Source organism: Ruditapes philippinarum, unplaced genomic scaffold, assembly GCF_026571515.1.
Source record: "Ruditapes philippinarum isolate M1 unplaced genomic scaffold, ASM2657151v2 ctg2342_1_1_1_1, whole genome shotgun sequence".
NCBI lineage: Eukaryota > Metazoa > Mollusca > Bivalvia > Venerida > Veneridae > Ruditapes > Ruditapes philippinarum.
In genome coordinates, this window is record NW_026854483.1 from 11,145 (window position 1) to 29,625 (window position 18,481).

An 18,481-nucleotide genomic window follows, 5' to 3' on the forward strand; every position below is an offset into this window, starting at 1 on the left:
AGCAAAAATATGTCAGAGATATATATATATTATAGTGTTGCTGCTATGAAATACAATTGTTGTGTAAGGGTAAAGATATACCTTAAATATAGATTAGCAATTATACTACAAAGTTGAATTAATAAATTTCCTTTTTATATAAGTGTTACTGAATGATACATCGTCACATGAGATTTTAGATACTCCAGGCATAACAACAGGTACATTCATTCTTATTGTATTCTTTCTTTATAGTGAGCAAACAGAAAAAAGGGAGCAGTACTGATGAAGAAGAAAATTTGAACAAAAGTAAGTGCAAAGTTGTAAGAGGCCTGGAATCGTTGATTCACTACATATTAAATATATGAAAGTCATTTTTGCAACGTATTAATAAGAGTAATGCCAACTTTGTATTGTTTATATATGGATTTAAGAACATTCTCCTTATATACTTTTGTTTAACAATGTTTGTTTTCAATATGATCGTACCATGACTTATGATTTATGTATTACGTTTTTTGTATTATGACTATGTACAAATATGTATATGTCAATAAATTATATCTATCTATCTATCTTTTTTCATCTTTTAATTTTCTGAATGTATATTATCGTTCAGGCCAAATTACACCATATATATTATAGTCACTATACCAAAATGATCAAAATTCATTGTTCAAAAATTTGTTAAGTAATCATTTAAGAAACTTATAGTGCATGTACTGTTAATAACAATAGGACTGGTACAAAAAAATTATTCTACTTGTATCCTATTATCGCTTCTATATCCACCATTGATAGTTCATTGTTACTGACAGAATGATGTTATCAATTAGAATGAAGAGACAATGAGTCAATTGTTCTTGTTGTTGTATATCATTGTAAACTACTTTGGTCATACAACATTTCCTTGAATATCGTGTCAGTCAATTAGTATCAATAAAGGAACTAAATGAGCCGTGTCACAACAAAACAAACATAGTGTGTTTGCGACCAGCATGGATCCAGACCAGCCTGCGCATCCGCGCAGTCTGATCAGGATCCATGCTGTTCGCTTAAAGACCCTATAACAAGTAAAGAAACTGATAGCGAACATCATGGATCCTGATCAGACTGCGCGGATGCGCAGGCTGGTCTGGATCCATGCTGTTCGCAAACCCATTACGTTGGTTTTGTCCTGATGCTGCTCAAATGTTTATTTACAAATTATTGGAAATGTTTAAAAGGAGGGTAGACCAATTTTCTTATAAAGGGAATTTTAGTGAGTGTACTGGCACTTCTGCAATCATTGTGATTGTATAATTTTTTCATCAATGAAATCAAGCAGATAAATATTCTGTAAATTTCATAAATATTCAGAAAAAAGTGTTTTGTTCAGGTGGATACTTTTATCTTAATTCTTGAATGAATCTTGCATTTTTCTTTGTCTTATATTTATCTTTCATAAGTAAACAACACAAGTGAGGACATCTTATTTAATACTAAATGTTTGGCAATGAGATATACATGTTTAAGTGTTTTGATCTTGCTGACTTATGGACTAAGTTATAGATGTTTGTTGTTCTTAAATCAACATTCTAAAGGTCATATCATTTATTTATATTAATATACAAATATAAACAAGAGCTGTCGGTAGGACAGCAACCCTCGACTATTCTTAGTGCTTGACAGTAAAAAAACCTTGATAATGTAAAATTTTCTAAGTTAACAAAAGGGCAAAATTTTTCTTTAAAACCATGTTACAGTTATAGGCCTTGAAGAGAGTCCTATTATGCTCTCAAAGAAGAGTATAAAATTTCAACTTGTTTCAAAGCCAGATGTCAATAGAATATGAAAATATCTGAGGTGGTATGCAAACTTATTTGTAAATTCTAAGTCAAAAAAGGGGCATAATTCTGTCAAAATGCTTGATACAGTTACCTGTCAATGGACTTTGAAAATATTTGAGGTATTACAAAAACTTTAACGAAAATTCTAAGTCGAAAAAGGGGCATAATTCTGTCAAAATGCTTGATACAGTTACCTCCTCCTGTGTACAGGTTGGGATCATGATGGTGAACAAGTGTGCAAAGTTTCAAAGCCATATGTCAATGGACTTTGAAAATATTTGCGGTATTACAAAAACGTTAACGAAAATTCTAAGTCGAAAATGGGGCATAATTCTGCCAAATGCTTGATACAGTTATCTCCTCCTGTGTACAGGTTGGGATCATGATGGTGAACAAGTGTGCAAAGTTTCAAAGCCATATGTCAATGGACTTTGAAAATATTCGAGATATTACAAAAACTTTAACATAAGTGGTTACGCCGACGCTCTGGTGACTACAATAGCTCTACTTATTCTTATCGAATAGTCGAGCTAAAAATTATAATGAAGTTAGCAAGATGTAAGAAAAAACAAACTCAAAATATAAAGTATTACTAAACTAAATTAAATTTTTCCATTATTTCATAGTTTTATGTATAAGCCTAAGGAACAAGTTTCCTAAAGCATCCTTACAGCAGAGATGTTCCGTTTATCTATCTCTCTGTTGACAGGATTTTTTCACAGAAAGATGGGCTATAAAACTGACAACACGGAGTTAGGAAAAAGTATCAGTAAATTTAGTAACCAAATGAAGAGATTTTAAGGATTTTCTTAAATATTATAATAACATTAAAAGTTTCTAGAAATAAGAATTATGACATATATATTATTCAGATAATTAAATAGAAAATCAAATTCAAGGGCTCATATGAAAGACCTGGGGAAACCATTATCAAAACTAGTGCTGAATAAAATCCACAATACCCTTCTTCTTTACCTGCTTCTTTATTCTCCACACTTTCTTCTTGTATATCAGAGTCTTCTGACTTCTTTGTTAAATCTACATCTTCTACTCCTGAAGAATCCTTTGATTCTTTATCAATGACATCAGAAGTTTTAACCTCATCATCCAAAGTCTCTTTCTCAACCTTCTTGTCATCCAAGTTTTCTGCTTCTTTTCTGACTACATCATGTTCTGCTGTAGTTTCTACTTCCATATCTGACACACCTTCATCACCAGTTTCTTTGGAAGCAGATCTTGAGTCTGTATCTTCTTTTTTTAACATGTCTTCAGATTTCTCCATGACTAAAATAATTATAACACAACTGTGTTAAGAGTATTGGAATTTTCTTTACTCATACATATTTCAAAAGTAAATAAAATTAAGAAGCATCAAGTCATTTTCTTCAAATCAAAAGTTTTTGAAGTTTACATATAAATTTTGAGCGTATAAATTTAATATCTTATTTTCAAATTAACCCTTGATAAATGTAATAAATGAACTTGCCGATCATCTGACACATATTATAACGGGACAGGCAAGCCACAACTGAAGATAAGTGATATATGTTAACTTTTCTTCCAAATAATGCACACTCGCCCAAATTTTATCTTGTTAATCCTTGTAAAAAGGGTATTTTTGTCACACTGTAAGCAGTGTCAATAAGCAAAATATTAGCTGTTTGTTGTAAGATTTTAACAGACTCAGTATTTATATATATTTTTTGTGTGCGATTTTATGAAAATTTAAATTATCACAAGTTAGATTTAGAAATACAAAAATTAGAAATGACAATATGACAAAGAATGCAAGCAAAGTATTGCCACACAAAGAAAGTCATATTAATGAGCAATGCACAAGTGAATACAACAATGTTTATAACACATTATTTAAATGAAAACAAAACAAAACATCAAAAGGCACATGCAAATACACATATAATACATTTTAATTACATTCTAATATTTAACAGAAGAAGAAATAATAAAAATTAAGGGGTAGGTGGGAGTGGCAAAATTGAAGAATAACTAATTGAATGTTTTGAAACTAAATGTATCCGACAAAAACTGTGTTTTTAACATTTAACGCCAAATAATGTAGGGATATAAAAATTAAAATTCAGGTGATGGACCCAGGGTAATTCGAATGACAACAACACCACTTAAAAATAGATGATAATAAAAATCCTACATCAATCCATTTCAAAAGATTTTCTACATAAAAATGTTCTAAATGATCAATTTCTGTTTATAAACTTAGATGCTGAGAACAACATTCCAAAACAAACATTTTATCTTCTCATTTCTTAATCCTGTCAATTTTGATAATCTGATACTGTCTAAAGCATGTTTCAAATAATTGTTTTATGTGGGGCTAGTCGTTATGGGGCATATTGTCAGTTATCAATTCTGTACCAATTATCTATGGGTCTCCGTCATTTGTCACCCTAAGTGCTAGTTTGAGGCAAGTCGAAACTAGAAAGGAAAATTATGACACGATATTTTCATCAATTTTAGCGGATGAAACCAAATTTATGTTACATTTCATTTGAAATTAACAAGCAAAAAGATATAATGTAAAATAAAATTCTTTCTACCTTTTCAAAAAGTACTAAAATGCCTGCAGTGAACGATAAAAGGGAAATTTTAGACTTGAGAAAATAATAGTTGTCAGATATCTTCCATGACAGGTAATTTGCTTTCGGCTCTCGTTGATTTCTTGCGTACTTCAGATTATTGAGCGGGGTACCAATTTGATCACAAGCGGTGTTGAGTATAAAGCGATCCTGGTGAAATGATCCCTATATGTCATATGACTAAACAGTGCTAAATAGGTACCTGCTAAATAGGACTTGTAATAAAGAAAAAAGTAACAGGGAGCTTCACCAGCTTTGCAGTAGGTGTATATTGCATAAAATTAAGTTGCAACTATTTTTTCTGATATAAATTAAATTAAATATTTGTGTTGTAGTATTAACAGACACCAGAATAATAAAAATTAAAACATTTTTAAATGTAACATGTTAGATATTTCAATAAATTAACAAATATCAATATTTTAAATATACACAAAGGTAAGTAAGCTATTGTAGAAAATTGATGTCTATTAAAGCATTAGATCTAGATGTAATGAAGCAAGAGTTTTCTTTTAAGATCTTTAAATGAATTACAAGTAAGTGACATTCAAATATTTTTGACACTTTGTTCAGTTTAAAGGGGGGATAGAAGTAAGAGGGAGAAATTTTATCAGGGGTAATTAAATTCAGATATTTATTACTATGTCCACAACACTACTACTAATTTCAACTTGAAACTATTAAATCATACAGTATGTCTAAGGGAATATAATTGTTGGTATATCACTGTTCAAGACACATAACTCTAGCAAGATTTTTACTAAATAAAACTCATTTGTTTTTTTCCCCCCAGAAAATTCCTGCCTCATCCTGGCCTTTCTTTCACTAATATTTAGTTGTCTGATTGGAAGCTTTTGTTTTTATTTTTCTTTTATTTCAAGTCCAAATGCAATCAGTATTGAATTTTTAGAATATAGCTTCTTTGATTTTAAACACTGTTATAATAATCATCATCTTTGTGACATTTATTATTGATTTTTTTATATGAGAGGAGTCTCATTTATTTTGCAGATCATAAAATAATGTTATCGCATATTTATTTTTAATATTTTTTCAATTTTTACCAATACTAATGATAAAAATAAAAACAGGTACAGAACTTAAAAAAGATTAATACACATAAGAACAAATTTGGGTTGCAATGTTGCCTGGACTCTATATTGGGGTTATTTGTGACCAAAATAGGTCCAGACCAAAAAAACAGGTGACAATCCTTATATGTAGACAAGGGTTCCAACTCCAAAAAACGCAATTTTCACCCTTAGCTCAATGAGAAGCAAATTACTTGTATCCATTTTTCAAGCAAATTCTATATTTTTTTACGTGTACATGTAGCATACTTATTGTCTATTTATAAGGATTGTCACCTGTTTTTTTGGTCTGGACCTAGTTTTGGTCACAATACAATACATGTATAGAGTCCAGGCACCGTGCTCGAGAATGTATTCTTCATTTTATCTTAAAAAAGAAGTAGAGTTATTCATTGAACATTATAAATGTTAAGAGCTAACTACTTGTAATCTGTGTGATATTATAAAGCTTTTTTTTCATTTGTAATTAATGACATTTATTTTAATTGAACATGAAAATTCTTCTATGATGATATACATCTTAACTCTACAGGACAATATAGATCTAGTAGTGACAGAATGAAGACTCAAGACGATAAAGAGAATTTGTTTGATGTTAAGAAGAAGGAAGAGAAATGGAAACTGGTTGTGTTGATTGTAGGCATTATTGTCCTAGTGTTGGCTTTTGTCACAGTGATTGGCGTTGTTATATATATAATAACAGATAGATATAGTGCTGATAATCACCCAGATATAGATTTAAAATGTGACACAAACAATGATGCCTGTATGTAAGTAAAAGTCATCTTACCCACATTACATTCATCTCACCTCACACTAATGAACTGTTCAATTATTGTGTGTTTAAATATAATGAATTTTGACTAGACAATCTGTTTTTCATATATTGTCAACAAAGTAAGTTTAACTGATGAAGTTTAATTTAAATTTAAGCACAGTATTCATTTTATTTTAAAATTCATCCATGATTTTCTGTTGACATATTTAATCAAAACTTGTTTTTACTTCATAATATCTATTACCTCAAATTCTGTTATATATTAATTTTGTAAAAGTAGTTACATGTATGCAAATTTGTATATATTTTTTTAAAGTAAACACAATGGAAATAGAAGAGAACAAATTAGTCAAACACAAGGGTAGTCTGTAGACTGTTTATTACTAGATCTACCTTTTGCAGTCGTTCACTTAATTAAATCAATATATACCTTTAGACATTACAGATATATTAATGTTGGTTTTACAGATATACTATGGTTGAAAGTATACCAGAAAATTTAACATATAACGCTGGAGAACCTTCACACCCATCAACATTCTCTGGTATACAGGATATTATATCAAAGGCGGAGAGTACTATAGAGATAGCAAGTTTCTACTGGACAATGAGACCTAATGACCTACCAGTCACTGACCCTTCCTCTTGGCAAGTAAGATATAACCCTGCTAGTTATACTTTTATTATGAAATATGCTATGAGTGTTGTCGTTGGTAGTTTTCACTCCGGATAACGGCAGTAAGCTACATTGAATTTACCAGAGCACAGTTCAGCCACCGCATCATTCCTGGGCAGGCTGTGAAGCAGTTTACCAGTACTAGCTGACTTCACTTTCACAAGGAACTGATTACTTCTTTACACTATATTTGTATAACGCTAATGACGTCACGTCAAAATATATGCACGGCCGTGCAATACCATATTTACGGAGTCGCAAAATCGGCACGGGTGTGTGATAAACATGTATATTTATGAAATCAGTCAGTTTAAGATAAAATACAAACTATACAAAGTAGTTTGTAGACTTTTAGCAAGTTTTTTTTATTGATGTGTTTCATCTTAAAACAAGCACACTTAACTTCTTAATTATAATTATATATATATAAACATATACATTGTATATTGTTTGCTAAAAATTTACAGCTTGTCAAAACATGTTACACACCATAAAACATTATGATAATTTAAGTTTTAACTTTTGAAGATCAACTGTGTGCATGCTACAGAGAGCCAGAACATGTGTGCAGTTGTACCACTGACTCCAACCGTACCATTGGTACCTCAGTTTTAGTATGTTAATATTGAAATCCCTTAAACCACTGTACTATTGGACTGTTCCAATTTTAATGTATGATAAGTTCATTATACAATAGGTTAATTCACTTTTTGGCAGGGTGAACAGTTATTCAATGATCTAGTGTTTGCTGGGAAAGAGAAAGGAATAAAGATAAGAATAGTTCAGAGTTATTCAAAGAAACCAATCAATGACACACTCTATCTAGCTAAAGAGGGTAAGCATAGTTTTACTCCATTGATCAGTTATAAAGATAGATTTTCCATATTATCAAATACAGCCACTTTCTGGGAATCCCGAAAATATTGATATGGCTCGATGTGTGTGAAAATCTACATTTATTTTGTGATACTTCTTGACTGCTAGTCATATGTGTCACACAAGTATATAGCCAGGCAAGTCAATATATATAATTAGAATAATATATAATAAAATGCAAATGACATCACTTCAAAATATATGCATGACCATGCAATACCAATTTTTACAGAGTGGCAAAAGGGGCATGGATATGTGATAAATCTACCTTTAAAGTTTGTCACTTTTGTTGAAATTTCAAAATTATGCTTATATTCCTACATGCTTAATTGAATTTGTTGATTCATTTACAGCCTTACATCAGACATGTGTATTGATTTTACTTTTGCTTGTAACTTGATTCAAAAGAAAATCAACAATATTTCCACTTTATGTTTAATGAATAGCTGGAGCTGAGGTGCGCAGTTTAGATTTTGACAGACTGTTACATAGCGGAATACTTCATACTAAAATGTGGTTGGTGGACAGGAAACATTTTTACCTTGGTAGCGCAAATCTTGATTGGAGATCATTTACACAGGTAGTATTGAAGATTGAAATATTTTAAATAATAACATAGTCCTACATCTTCAAAATAATGTATGTACAACTAAGAAGTACAAGTAAGGTATATTGATGAAACTAGCTTGTTACTGAAGACCCTCAAACTTGCATTAAATTGGTAGCAATTCAAAGCAAAACAATCCAATACAAATATTATAAGTTAAAGGTTATGTATATATTATATAAATAATGATTACTATGGTGTAAAATTGTTAATGTGTGTATTATGACAGGTAAAAGAGATGGGGTCTTTAGTAAGAAATTGTGATTGTCTAGCTGCTGATATAGGGAAGATATTTGATGCTTACTGGTACCTGGCAACACCAGATTCTAGCATTCCATCGTCATGGCCACCAGAATATAACACCATGTACAATATGTCATCACCAATGATAGTCAACTTTAATGGAACAAAGTACAACACATTCCTGTCTGTAAGTTACCATTTTATATATTTTGTTAATATAAGATTGTAATCAAATATTTCATCAAAATTCAAAAGTACAAGATTTTGAAAAAAATGTAACAGATATTTCTTTGACATTTTTCTGTAGTATGATTATGAAAATTACATAAAACTTTTATTTTTAAATCAAATCATTGTTTATATTCCAAGTGATCACAAAATAAGATAATAAGAAACTTTTTAAAGACATTCTTTGAAGAAGGACTATTAAGCCTTTCTTATGCAGTGACTAGTTCCTGATAAAGGCTACAGTAATTTGACTTTTAAATCACTTCATTTTGTGTTCATATTTTTTAAGTCCATTTCAGTCTTGTCTTTGTAATACAATTTCATATATCATTCAACTAGCAGCATCTTTATATATGATACATCTTTCCTAGTGTAGATGCAAGAAGTTACTATGAGAAGAAAAACAATTTTTGAAAATATTGTATAGTGTTTTTTTTACATAGAAAGTGGTGTGTTTTTACTATATTTGTAATTTACAGAGTTCACCACCACCAATATGTCCTAGTGGTCGGTCTCAGGATGGAAGTACTATTGTACAGATCATAAATAATGCCAAGTCATATGTTCATATAGCAGTGATGGATTATTTCCCTACTACACAATTCTCACATCCTAGAATGTAAGTTAACACTAGTTTACATTACATAATGTACATGATTGCTCTTAAGTCCTACCTTAAGATTGATGTTCCTGTACGAAAATTAATGTGTATAGCCTATACAGTATTATCACATACCTGAATGGTTGTTTAGTTTATATAAACTATCAGCCATTCATACAATGAAGAAGGACCATACAACACTTTTTGTTTGTTTTGTAGGCTGGCCTGAATATACTGGTGACAAAGGCTAATCACTCCCAGTTCCATCAGATTAAGGGTTAAAACAATATATTTCATTCAGCTTGGCATTTATTTGTTTAGATTTAGACAAACAACAGAAATAAAGCATGCATTGAATGGCTGTTTATGCCTGTAAAGGACAAATGTTAAATTTTATCTAGTGGCAATATTTAATGCAAGATATCCAAAAAATTAATGACAATGGAATAAATGGTACCAAGACCCATCATGTTTTATACACATTTTTCTATAGATATTTAGGCCAGATATACATGTATATTTAATAAAAAAATGTTTGAGATTAGAAAATGAGACACCTGTTTTTCCCAACTTTGTTCACATCTTGGAAATGTCTAGTGTACACATTTACAACCGGATAGCTTACAACAGTGATGTATAAACAGATTAGCAAATCTTAGGGTCTGTGTCCAGATTTCAGATTAAAGTTTTTGTGCAGTAAATCATTTTTTACTATAATGTCTTTATTTCTTAAGGTATCAACTTCAAATATATAGTCCTTTATCATCAATCACATCTTTTTTGACAAGGTTCATAACTCTAGTAGCAATATTTCCAGAAAAGTCTCCCCTTGAACTTAGATTTTTCCATTAAAAATGTTGTTCTTTAACTTCTTTAATTTTTAATGTATCTACTTCAAACCTCAAATATATATTCCTTATTATCACCAACATCATAGTCAACAGTGAAAATAATACTCCTTTCCCTTTAACAGCCATTGATTCTGACATTTTGTTAAGGAAAAGTAAATCGGATATAAGTATAACCTTTTATAGTTTGAACAGGTTCAATATTATAAAACCATTTGACAAGTGTCCTCCATTTTTAAACGTAACAATTTTTGAGTAAGTTACATTAACAATGTCCAAATTTGACAATATTGATATCACAAATTAAGTAGTACTTGCAGATAAACTACAGTGTCAGTAGTAAGTACTACATCAGCAAATAACTACATAAATATTTCTACAATATCTGGTGAAATTTGTTTTCCACTCATTCCATTCTGTTTAAAAGAATCATACAAATCATTTATAATAACACTAAACAAAACAGGACTTAAATTGCAAGCCAGTCTTAATCTAACTTGACAATTAATAAAATCACTTTAATCTTTTCCATTTGTGACTTTTGTTAACATAACAAGCAATCTACCCCAAAGATCTTCAGTTTTCAAGCATAGTCATATTTAAATATTGGAAACAAAACAAGTTCTCTGATTTGTGAGACACTCCTTTCCTTCTGTAAAGTAGACCATTTTTCCTACTTAATTATGTTTTTGTTAGCTACAACATCACATTTAATCAGTTCTTTCATTCAAATTTTATTGCTATATAGTTTCCTACTTCCAACATTTATTTAACAAGTATTTATATTCCTGATTTGTCATACTTGATATAGTACATATAGCATGACATACTAGCCTCACATACTAGTAGATGATATTTGTGAAAAACTTTTGAATTACATAGACAATTATTAATCAGAGGGTATATTTTCAGATACTGGCCAGATATAGATGATGCCATTAGGTCTGCAGCATTCAACAAACATGTAAATGTTAGACTATTATTTAGTTATTGGAATCATACATGGCCAGAAATGCTCATCTATTTAAGATCACTCCAGGCTCTGCAATACAGCTCTAAATATGTAAATGTCAACATAGAGGTGGTAGGTATACTCATGTCTACTTTCAAACTGCAGGAAAATTAGATATACCTGATACAGTTACACTGAAACAGGCATGATTCTGTTCTACCAAGATGTTTCCTAACATACATTGTTGTTTTTGTTGCTGTTTTTTTTTTCAAAAGAAAGTCAAGCACTTTGACTATTTTGACAACTTTGATTGCAAGATAATATTGTTCGCACCTTTTTGGCTTGCAAGCCTTGGCAATGATTGCTGGTTAATTTGTATGTTTATGTTGATTACACAAAGCTTTTTAGCCTCATTATGCTTTTCTATGTGTATTTGCATATTTTACTGATGACTGAATATTTTTAAGGGGCCTCCGTGGCCGAGTGGTTAAAGTCGTTGACTTGAGATCACAGGTCCCTCACCACTGTAGGTTCGATCCTCACTCGGGTCGAAATGTTTCATGTGAGGAAGCCATCCAGCTGGCTTACGTAAGGTCGGTGGTTCTACCCAGGTGCCCGCTCGTGCCTGAAATAATGCCCTGAGGAGCACCTGGGGTCTTCCTCCACCAATAAAGCTGGAAAAAAATCGACGAAAAATCTCGGATGACCCGACTTGAGTGTAAGGTCGCCCATATGGGCTTTTCGGCAGCGACCTTCAATAAACGCATCAAAAAAAAAAAAATGAATATTTTTGTTTCAGAGATTATTTGTAGTACCAGCATTTACTGATGCTCAGAGAAACATTCCATATGGCAGAGTTAACCATAACAAGTACATGGTTACTGATAAAACAGCTTACATAGGTATTGTATTATTTTTTGAAAAACTCTGGAACCTTAACCCAGTTGGCAGCATCTGAATCTACCCATGTGACCAGTGCAGACTAAGATCAGGTGGCACGTCTGTCCTCTCTGATCATAGTCAGCACTTTTCACTATTTGTTTTGTTTTGTTTTTGGGTTTTACGTCACATCGACACAGTATAGGTCATATCGCGACGTTCCAGCTTTACTGGTGGAGGAAGACCTCAGGTGCCCTTCCGTGCATTATTTCAGGCACGAACGGGCACCTGAGTAGAACCACCGACGTTCCGTAAGCTAGCTGGATAGCTTCCTCACATGAAATAATCCAAAGTCCCTGTCGGGATTCGAACCCACAGCGGTGAGGGGCAAGTGGTTTGAAGTAAACGACCTTAACCACTCGGCCACGGACGCCCCTTCACTATTTAATCAGTACTTATTTTAAAATTTTCCTTAGAAATAATTAAGGGTTTTGTCTAGATTTAAAGATTGACAAGTCCATTTAAGAAATAAAGCATGGAAAGTGTTAATAGTCTATCATGTCTCATGCTGTGCAAGTACATATTTCTTAAGGTCCTTATCTAAAGAGTTTTAAGGTTTGAAAAAAAAACCTGCATTTATATACATAAGATAGGGCTTTTTTATATGCCCGAAAATTTTTGGTGTAAATTGCTTTGCACCTGGTCATCAGTTCGCCTGTAAGCAGTTCCTTGTTTGGTTTGTATCTTTTCAACTAATGGAAGGAAATTGAACTTACTTGGCAGAAATGATAACCATAATGAGATGACCTTCCTCAGGTCAAGGTCAAACTCAGTCATTTTGTATGAATTTCAAGATCTTGTGACCACTCTGTATCTTTTGAACCAATAGAAAGAAGAAATGTTACTTATTATGAGGCGATGTGCAGAACACAGGTTTGTGACTAGATATCAAACAAAATAGAGACAAAATAAGAATTTTTGTCAGAGACTTTATGTAAATTTAATGAATTGACCTGTTTTAAACAGTGAAATTATCAATTTGATAATTTCACTGTTTTGAATATTTGAGCCCGTTTCAGTGAAATACAAGCGTTCACAGTACTGGAAGCCAACTTAATGATGTGACGTCGTAAATGACGTCACCTTGTATTATTATTTGGCGCCTTTTCCATTCAGTACTAGGTTAAAATGTCTTTTTAAATGTTTCTTTGCATATAATCAAAAGAAAATTTGTTTAGTTTAATGTAAGATGGAAATATATTTCACCTTGTGAACACCAAAAGTTCATATTTCACTCATGGCTGCGCCACTTGTGAAATATACCTTTTGGTGCCCACTCGGTGGAATATATTCCGATCTTACACTGAACTAAACATATATCCTCTATATCTTTATGGAAGAACAGTGGTTTTATTCAAGTGCCTGTTTATGTCTGAAAGGGCACCACCAGTAAAGTGGGAAAGTTGCCATATGACCGTTAAAAGTGTTGTGTGATTCAAACCCAACAAAAATATATATTATATAGATATGCATTGTATTGGATAAGTGTTATAATTGTCCTTAGTTACTTAAAGTTGCTGTTTTGTTAGTCAACAATATTCAGTATCATAATCCATTTCATGTTTCAGGGACATCAAACTGGTCAGGTGATTATTTTATTACAACTGGAGGTATAGGACTGGTTATAGATGGCAGTAACCAAGGCAACCAGAATGACATCAGAGCACAATTGGCTGCTGTGTTTGAGAGAGACTGGAACTCACAATATGCTAAACCTCTAAATCACTTTAACTCAACACTAACTCACACTTGATGTAATCTGTATACTTCTATTGAAAACCATTCTACCTTGATTACTGTATTCCTAGAAATGTTCGCGGATACAATATTTCGCGTTTTTCACGTCGGCATTTTCGCGGAGACAAACTTTCGCGGAAATATAGTAACCGCGAATTCCGCGAATGTTAAAATTCTGGAAACAAAGTGATCCCTCGGAAGCATTAATCACAACAAAAGTCGCTACAGCCTAAAATACAGTTTTTGGAGGCTACGTTTTTTATGCATGACCTTGCCTGTTGGGTGCTTTTAATTATTTTTTTTTGACAAGTCGCGCCTAAAGCGCAACGTTACTCGATACATTTTCATCTATTGACCAGCCGAACAAGAACGATTGTTCCGTGAACACATTCATATTTCCTTACCTTTTTCATTATGTAATTAAGTAAGATTTAGTCAGACCCGTTAGCTTTTATTCTCATTGAATCATAACTGACTTTATCTTCAAAATGTCGATACTTATTTTTTAACACATTTTTACACATTATCGTACTGTACATAGCTTTCATTATAACAACATAACAGCTGTTTATCCATGTAGCACTTGATCGCTATTGTACTTTTAACAAAGGATTACACCTACTCCAAGCAAATAAAACCCAAGTCATTCAATATTCGCAATCTGTAAATGCGTTTGTCAACGTCGTGACTAGCAAATAACGTCAATAAGCATGTTAATTACAAATAATTGTTTTTTGTCTTTTTCAGCGTGCAAACTAGTATCAATAACATACATAAGTATTTTTTTACACATTTCTATAACACCTGTGTTTATATGTTGTTTTGTGTAAGTAGATTATAATAAATATTCTGCACTTTTTATGTTATATTTGGTTGAAGCTATAAATGTTCGCGGATTTGTTATAAGTGACATATTCGCGGCTATAAAGATTCGCGGAATCATGCCTACCGCGAAAGCCGCTAACTTAAAATGCGCGAAATCTTTTCTAGGAATACAGTAATAACATCTTTTTATACATGTACATAAAATGATGAATAAAATTCAAATTAAGGGCTGAATTTATGAATTCTAAGGATGCAAAATTAATTAACACCAAATATACAATTTAATCGAGTGCAACACCAAATATACAATTTATTCGAGTGCAACACCAAATATACAAATTGTTCGAGTGCAATGAATGAAATAATCATACACAGTTTTCAGACAATTTTGTTTTCACCACAAAATGCCATCTGTCATTTAGTTCATTAATGAGGATAACTGAGGTTAATTGAGGATAACATGATTGATAACACTGCTTTAGTAGTACAGTATAGAGATAATGATAAAACACGGTATGTTGATATGTCAAGCATGAGATGGGATAGAAATTGATGGAACACCAAATTTAGGATTTATTTCAGGACTGAAATTATTACTGATTGCTCAAGAATCCTTCTGTATTATTATTTTTATAATACAAATAGCCACTTTATAATTGTATTTTTTAAACATTTTTTCAGACATCTTTTCAGTTTAATGCCTTTTATCATCTTGCATTAGAGTTGATTTTATTTACAAGATAATATATCGGCAATGCACTAACACTGAAAGTATTATAGTATTATAAATTGCAAAAAAACAAAAACAGGCTATGTTGAATTGTCAAATAGAGGACTGTGATATTTATGTTGTGGGACTGAAACATGTTTGTATAACTATACATGTGCAGTATATAATTATACATGTGCAGTAGATGTAATTGCTTACAGCTGCAATGTAGTTTCATTTTGACACCTTGTAGAACCTAACATGAAACTTGTATGGTGCTATTTTATTATTGTTTTGTACCAAATAATTATCCTCATTTTATTTATCATACATCACTGCTAATTGCACAGATATAGGGGTACATAATATTTATATTCAACATGATTGTTAAATCTTGCAAGAATTTCTGCACATGAAATTTCTGTAACAATGAGTTCATATATACTTGTAAATTATTTTCTAACTATGTAAAAATAAGCTCTATAAGGAATTAGAAGTATTTTAATAATGAAATGTTAACATTAGTTCAGGTATATGAATTTTGCAAACTGTTAAAGAATTGCTTTTTGTTCAATTTCAATACTAATATTAATTATTTGCCTTATGTTGTTGTTTTAATGTATAACATCAGGGATGATAGTGTTCAAATACTGATCTCATTTTTTTCTTTCCATCTTGCCCATATGTTTCATTTTATGGTAAAAACATTGTTAATTAATCTTTTTGTTGTTAGAATTGCAATGTTGCAATATTTTGAGAAAAAAATCCCAGTTTTGTAAATTCATTTTTTGTACATCATTGAACACATATTGTGAAAAATGGCCATTTTCATTGAAAAGTTCAAACTGCTATGAAACTTAAATGATTCAATACTGATGAAACTTGGCACAAATAATTATAATAATAAAGACTTTATTTAAAGAGGCAACATAGTTAGGCAAGCCCAGTCTTCCCTATGAGCCTCTATAAATGCTGACTGGATGACATCATCTGTAACAGCATGCTCAATCTTAAATTTTCTGTTACCATGGCAACGGGGGAACATCTCAAAATTGCCAAAATAACTATTTTGAATTGTTTTTTTCCCATCAAAACTGATTTCAAAGTGCTGCAACTTCTCAATGGATTGAGATGGAGTAAAAGGCTTTTCAGTGTTGGTTACACGTTACCTTACGATTAACCTGAGGCCATCTTTAGCCTGTCATATGTCTAATTTTCTTGTCGATGAAGGGGGCTGCTGCCCCCTTCAAACCCCCAAAACAGAAGGAGGCACATCCCCCTTTTGGCAACCCCCTGATGTACCTTTTTGATAGGGGGCGGCCCCAACATTTCCCAAACCAAAAAACAGTATTTGGGGCCTAAATAAGGTAATTTTTCACTGTTCTAGGCCTGAGAAAGGGGGGGGGGGTCGAAAAGCTGTAAAAAACACCTCTATAGGAAGTAAAGGGTTAAGGTTAAGTATGTGTGCTTTGTTGTTATATTTTTAGCTCACCTGTCACAAAGTGACAGGGTGAGCTTTTGTGATCGCTTTTCGTCAGGCGCCATCCGGCCGTCCGTCCGTCGTCCGTCCGTAAACTTTTACTTTAAATGACATCTCCTCAGAAACCACTAAGCCAATTTCATCCAAACTTCACAGGAATGTTCCTTTGGTGGTCACCTTTAAAAATTGTTCAAAGAATTTAATTTCATGCAGAACTCTGGTTGCCATGGCAACCGAAAGAAAAAACTTTAAATATCTTCTTTTTAAAAACCCTAAGAGCGGAGGCCTATATACAGGTGAGCGACATCAGGGCCATCATGGCCCTCTTGTTTTAATTTTGTAAAAAAAAATTCTAGTAACAATGTGTAGATTAAATCATTTATATAATGTACACAATAATAATCTAAAAAAAGAAATTTGAACATACATATAGACATAGACATGTTGTATCATTATTATGCCAATTAGTTATACACCAATGATAATCTTAAATAAGAAATTTACATCAGTCATGGAACAAAATAAGTTAAATTTTGATCAACAAATTTGTTACTTGTACTAATCTGAATTTGAAAATACATACAGACATGTATCATTATCATTCCAGTAACAGAGATTATTTTGTGTACCAAAATAAACTTTTACAGTTGTAGGTTTTGTTTTTATATATGTTAACTTTGCATCCCAACAATAACATGTTGAGTGATAGTTTATACTTTTTATACATGAGGTCAGGGATTGAATTCTTGTCCATGTCATATATAAAATATTCTAACACCACCTGCATTTTTTCCTATTACCGAAAGTGTGTGTTATTATGCAATAAAATCAATGTTGACGTTCTATATTTAGACATGTAACATAATCATTATATTGTTTGGTTTTATTAACCTGTCAATTACGTACTGATTACACGGTCGATGCACACAGTATGTTAATCTTCGGTAGATGTTCGGTAAGTTCCGTGAGATGTACGCTGTACGATAGAATTTAATTTAATTTGTATCTCTAAACTAAGTGTACTCAGCGTTATAGCGCAATAGGGTAAATCACGAGTTTATGATCTAAGCGCCACACGTGTTTTAAGTTCGAGGCCGCGTTGGTCCATGTTTTTTCTTATTAATACTTTCAACATTATTGAATCTATATATGATTATTTATGTTGTTCGTTTTGTTTCATTATGTTTTACTTAATTTTGTTATGTATATACTCTTTTTAAATAACATTTTTTTTTAAGAATTCATGTTTAAAATTAAAACGGATTAAAATCAATAAATGTCATTTCAATGCCGTAAAACACACTACAAATCTGTTCTATTAAAATATACTGCAAAAATAAAGAAAAAGTACTAAAACAATAGCAACAGTCAGGATCGAACCACAGACCTTTCAATTATCAGGCATTCTCTTTACCGACTGTCCTATTGTGAATTAACGAAAACCTTCACATTAAGCTGGCGTGACTTT

At 31.8% G+C, this 18,481-nt stretch overlaps 2 protein-coding genes across 5 annotated transcripts; one reads left to right on the top strand and one right to left on the bottom strand.

The window, feature by feature from the left end:
• The first annotated feature begins 98 nt into the window (after nucleotides 1–98).
• On the top strand, nucleotides 99–17,665 carry LOC132740236 (5'-3' exonuclease PLD3-like). Of its 4 annotated transcripts, XM_060728098.1 has the most exons (11): nucleotides 4,572–4,683; nucleotides 6,047–6,284; nucleotides 6,761–6,944; nucleotides 7,686–7,803; nucleotides 8,291–8,424; nucleotides 8,681–8,881; nucleotides 9,402–9,541; nucleotides 11,284–11,455; nucleotides 12,123–12,225; nucleotides 13,831–14,056; nucleotides 14,998–17,665. In XM_060728098.1, exons 2-10 carry the CDS (start codon nucleotides 6,073–6,075, stop codon nucleotides 14,013–14,015), a joined length of 1,449 nt encoding a protein of 482 aa, XP_060584081.1. In that variant the 5' UTR covers nucleotides 4,572–4,683; nucleotides 6,047–6,072; the 3' UTR covers nucleotides 14,016–14,056; nucleotides 14,998–17,665. The 4 variants fall into 4 exon arrangements, with proteins under 4 accessions (XP_060584083.1, XP_060584082.1, XP_060584081.1 ...); XM_060728100.1 differs by lacking the exon at nucleotides 4,572–4,683 and adding an exon at nucleotides 99–200 and having other exon boundaries at nucleotides 13,831–17,665; XM_060728099.1 differs by lacking the exon at nucleotides 4,572–4,683 and adding an exon at nucleotides 171–288 and having other exon boundaries at nucleotides 13,831–17,665.
• On the bottom strand, nucleotides 1,151–4,533 carry LOC132740239 (uncharacterized). Its single transcript, XM_060728102.1, has 2 exons — nucleotides 4,385–4,533; nucleotides 1,151–3,092 (listed from the first exon to the last, which is right to left on the bottom strand). Exon 2 carries the CDS (start codon nucleotides 3,088–3,090, stop codon nucleotides 2,677–2,679), a length of 414 nt encoding a protein of 137 aa, XP_060584085.1. The 5' UTR covers nucleotides 3,091–3,092; nucleotides 4,385–4,533; the 3' UTR covers nucleotides 1,151–2,676.
• Nucleotides 17,666–18,481: the final 816 nt, after the last annotated feature.

Bases quoted from the DNA above. Each gene is read 5' to 3' on its own strand.
- LOC132740239 (XM_060728102.1), bottom strand. From the start codon at position 3,090: ATGGAGAAATCTGAAGACATGTTAAAAAAAGAAGATACAGACTCAAGA.
- LOC132740236 (XM_060728100.1), top strand. From the start codon at position 6,073: ATGAAGACTCAAGACGATAAAGAGAATTTGTTTGATGTTAAGAAGAAG. The intron at 8,425-8,680 runs GTAGTATTGAAG...GTATTATGACAG, and splicing joins ATTGGAGATCATTTACACAG to GTAAAAGAGATGGGGTCTTT. The intron at 8,882-9,401 runs GTAAGTTACCAT...TGTAATTTACAG, and splicing joins AGTACAACACATTCCTGTCT to AGTTCACCACCACCAATATG.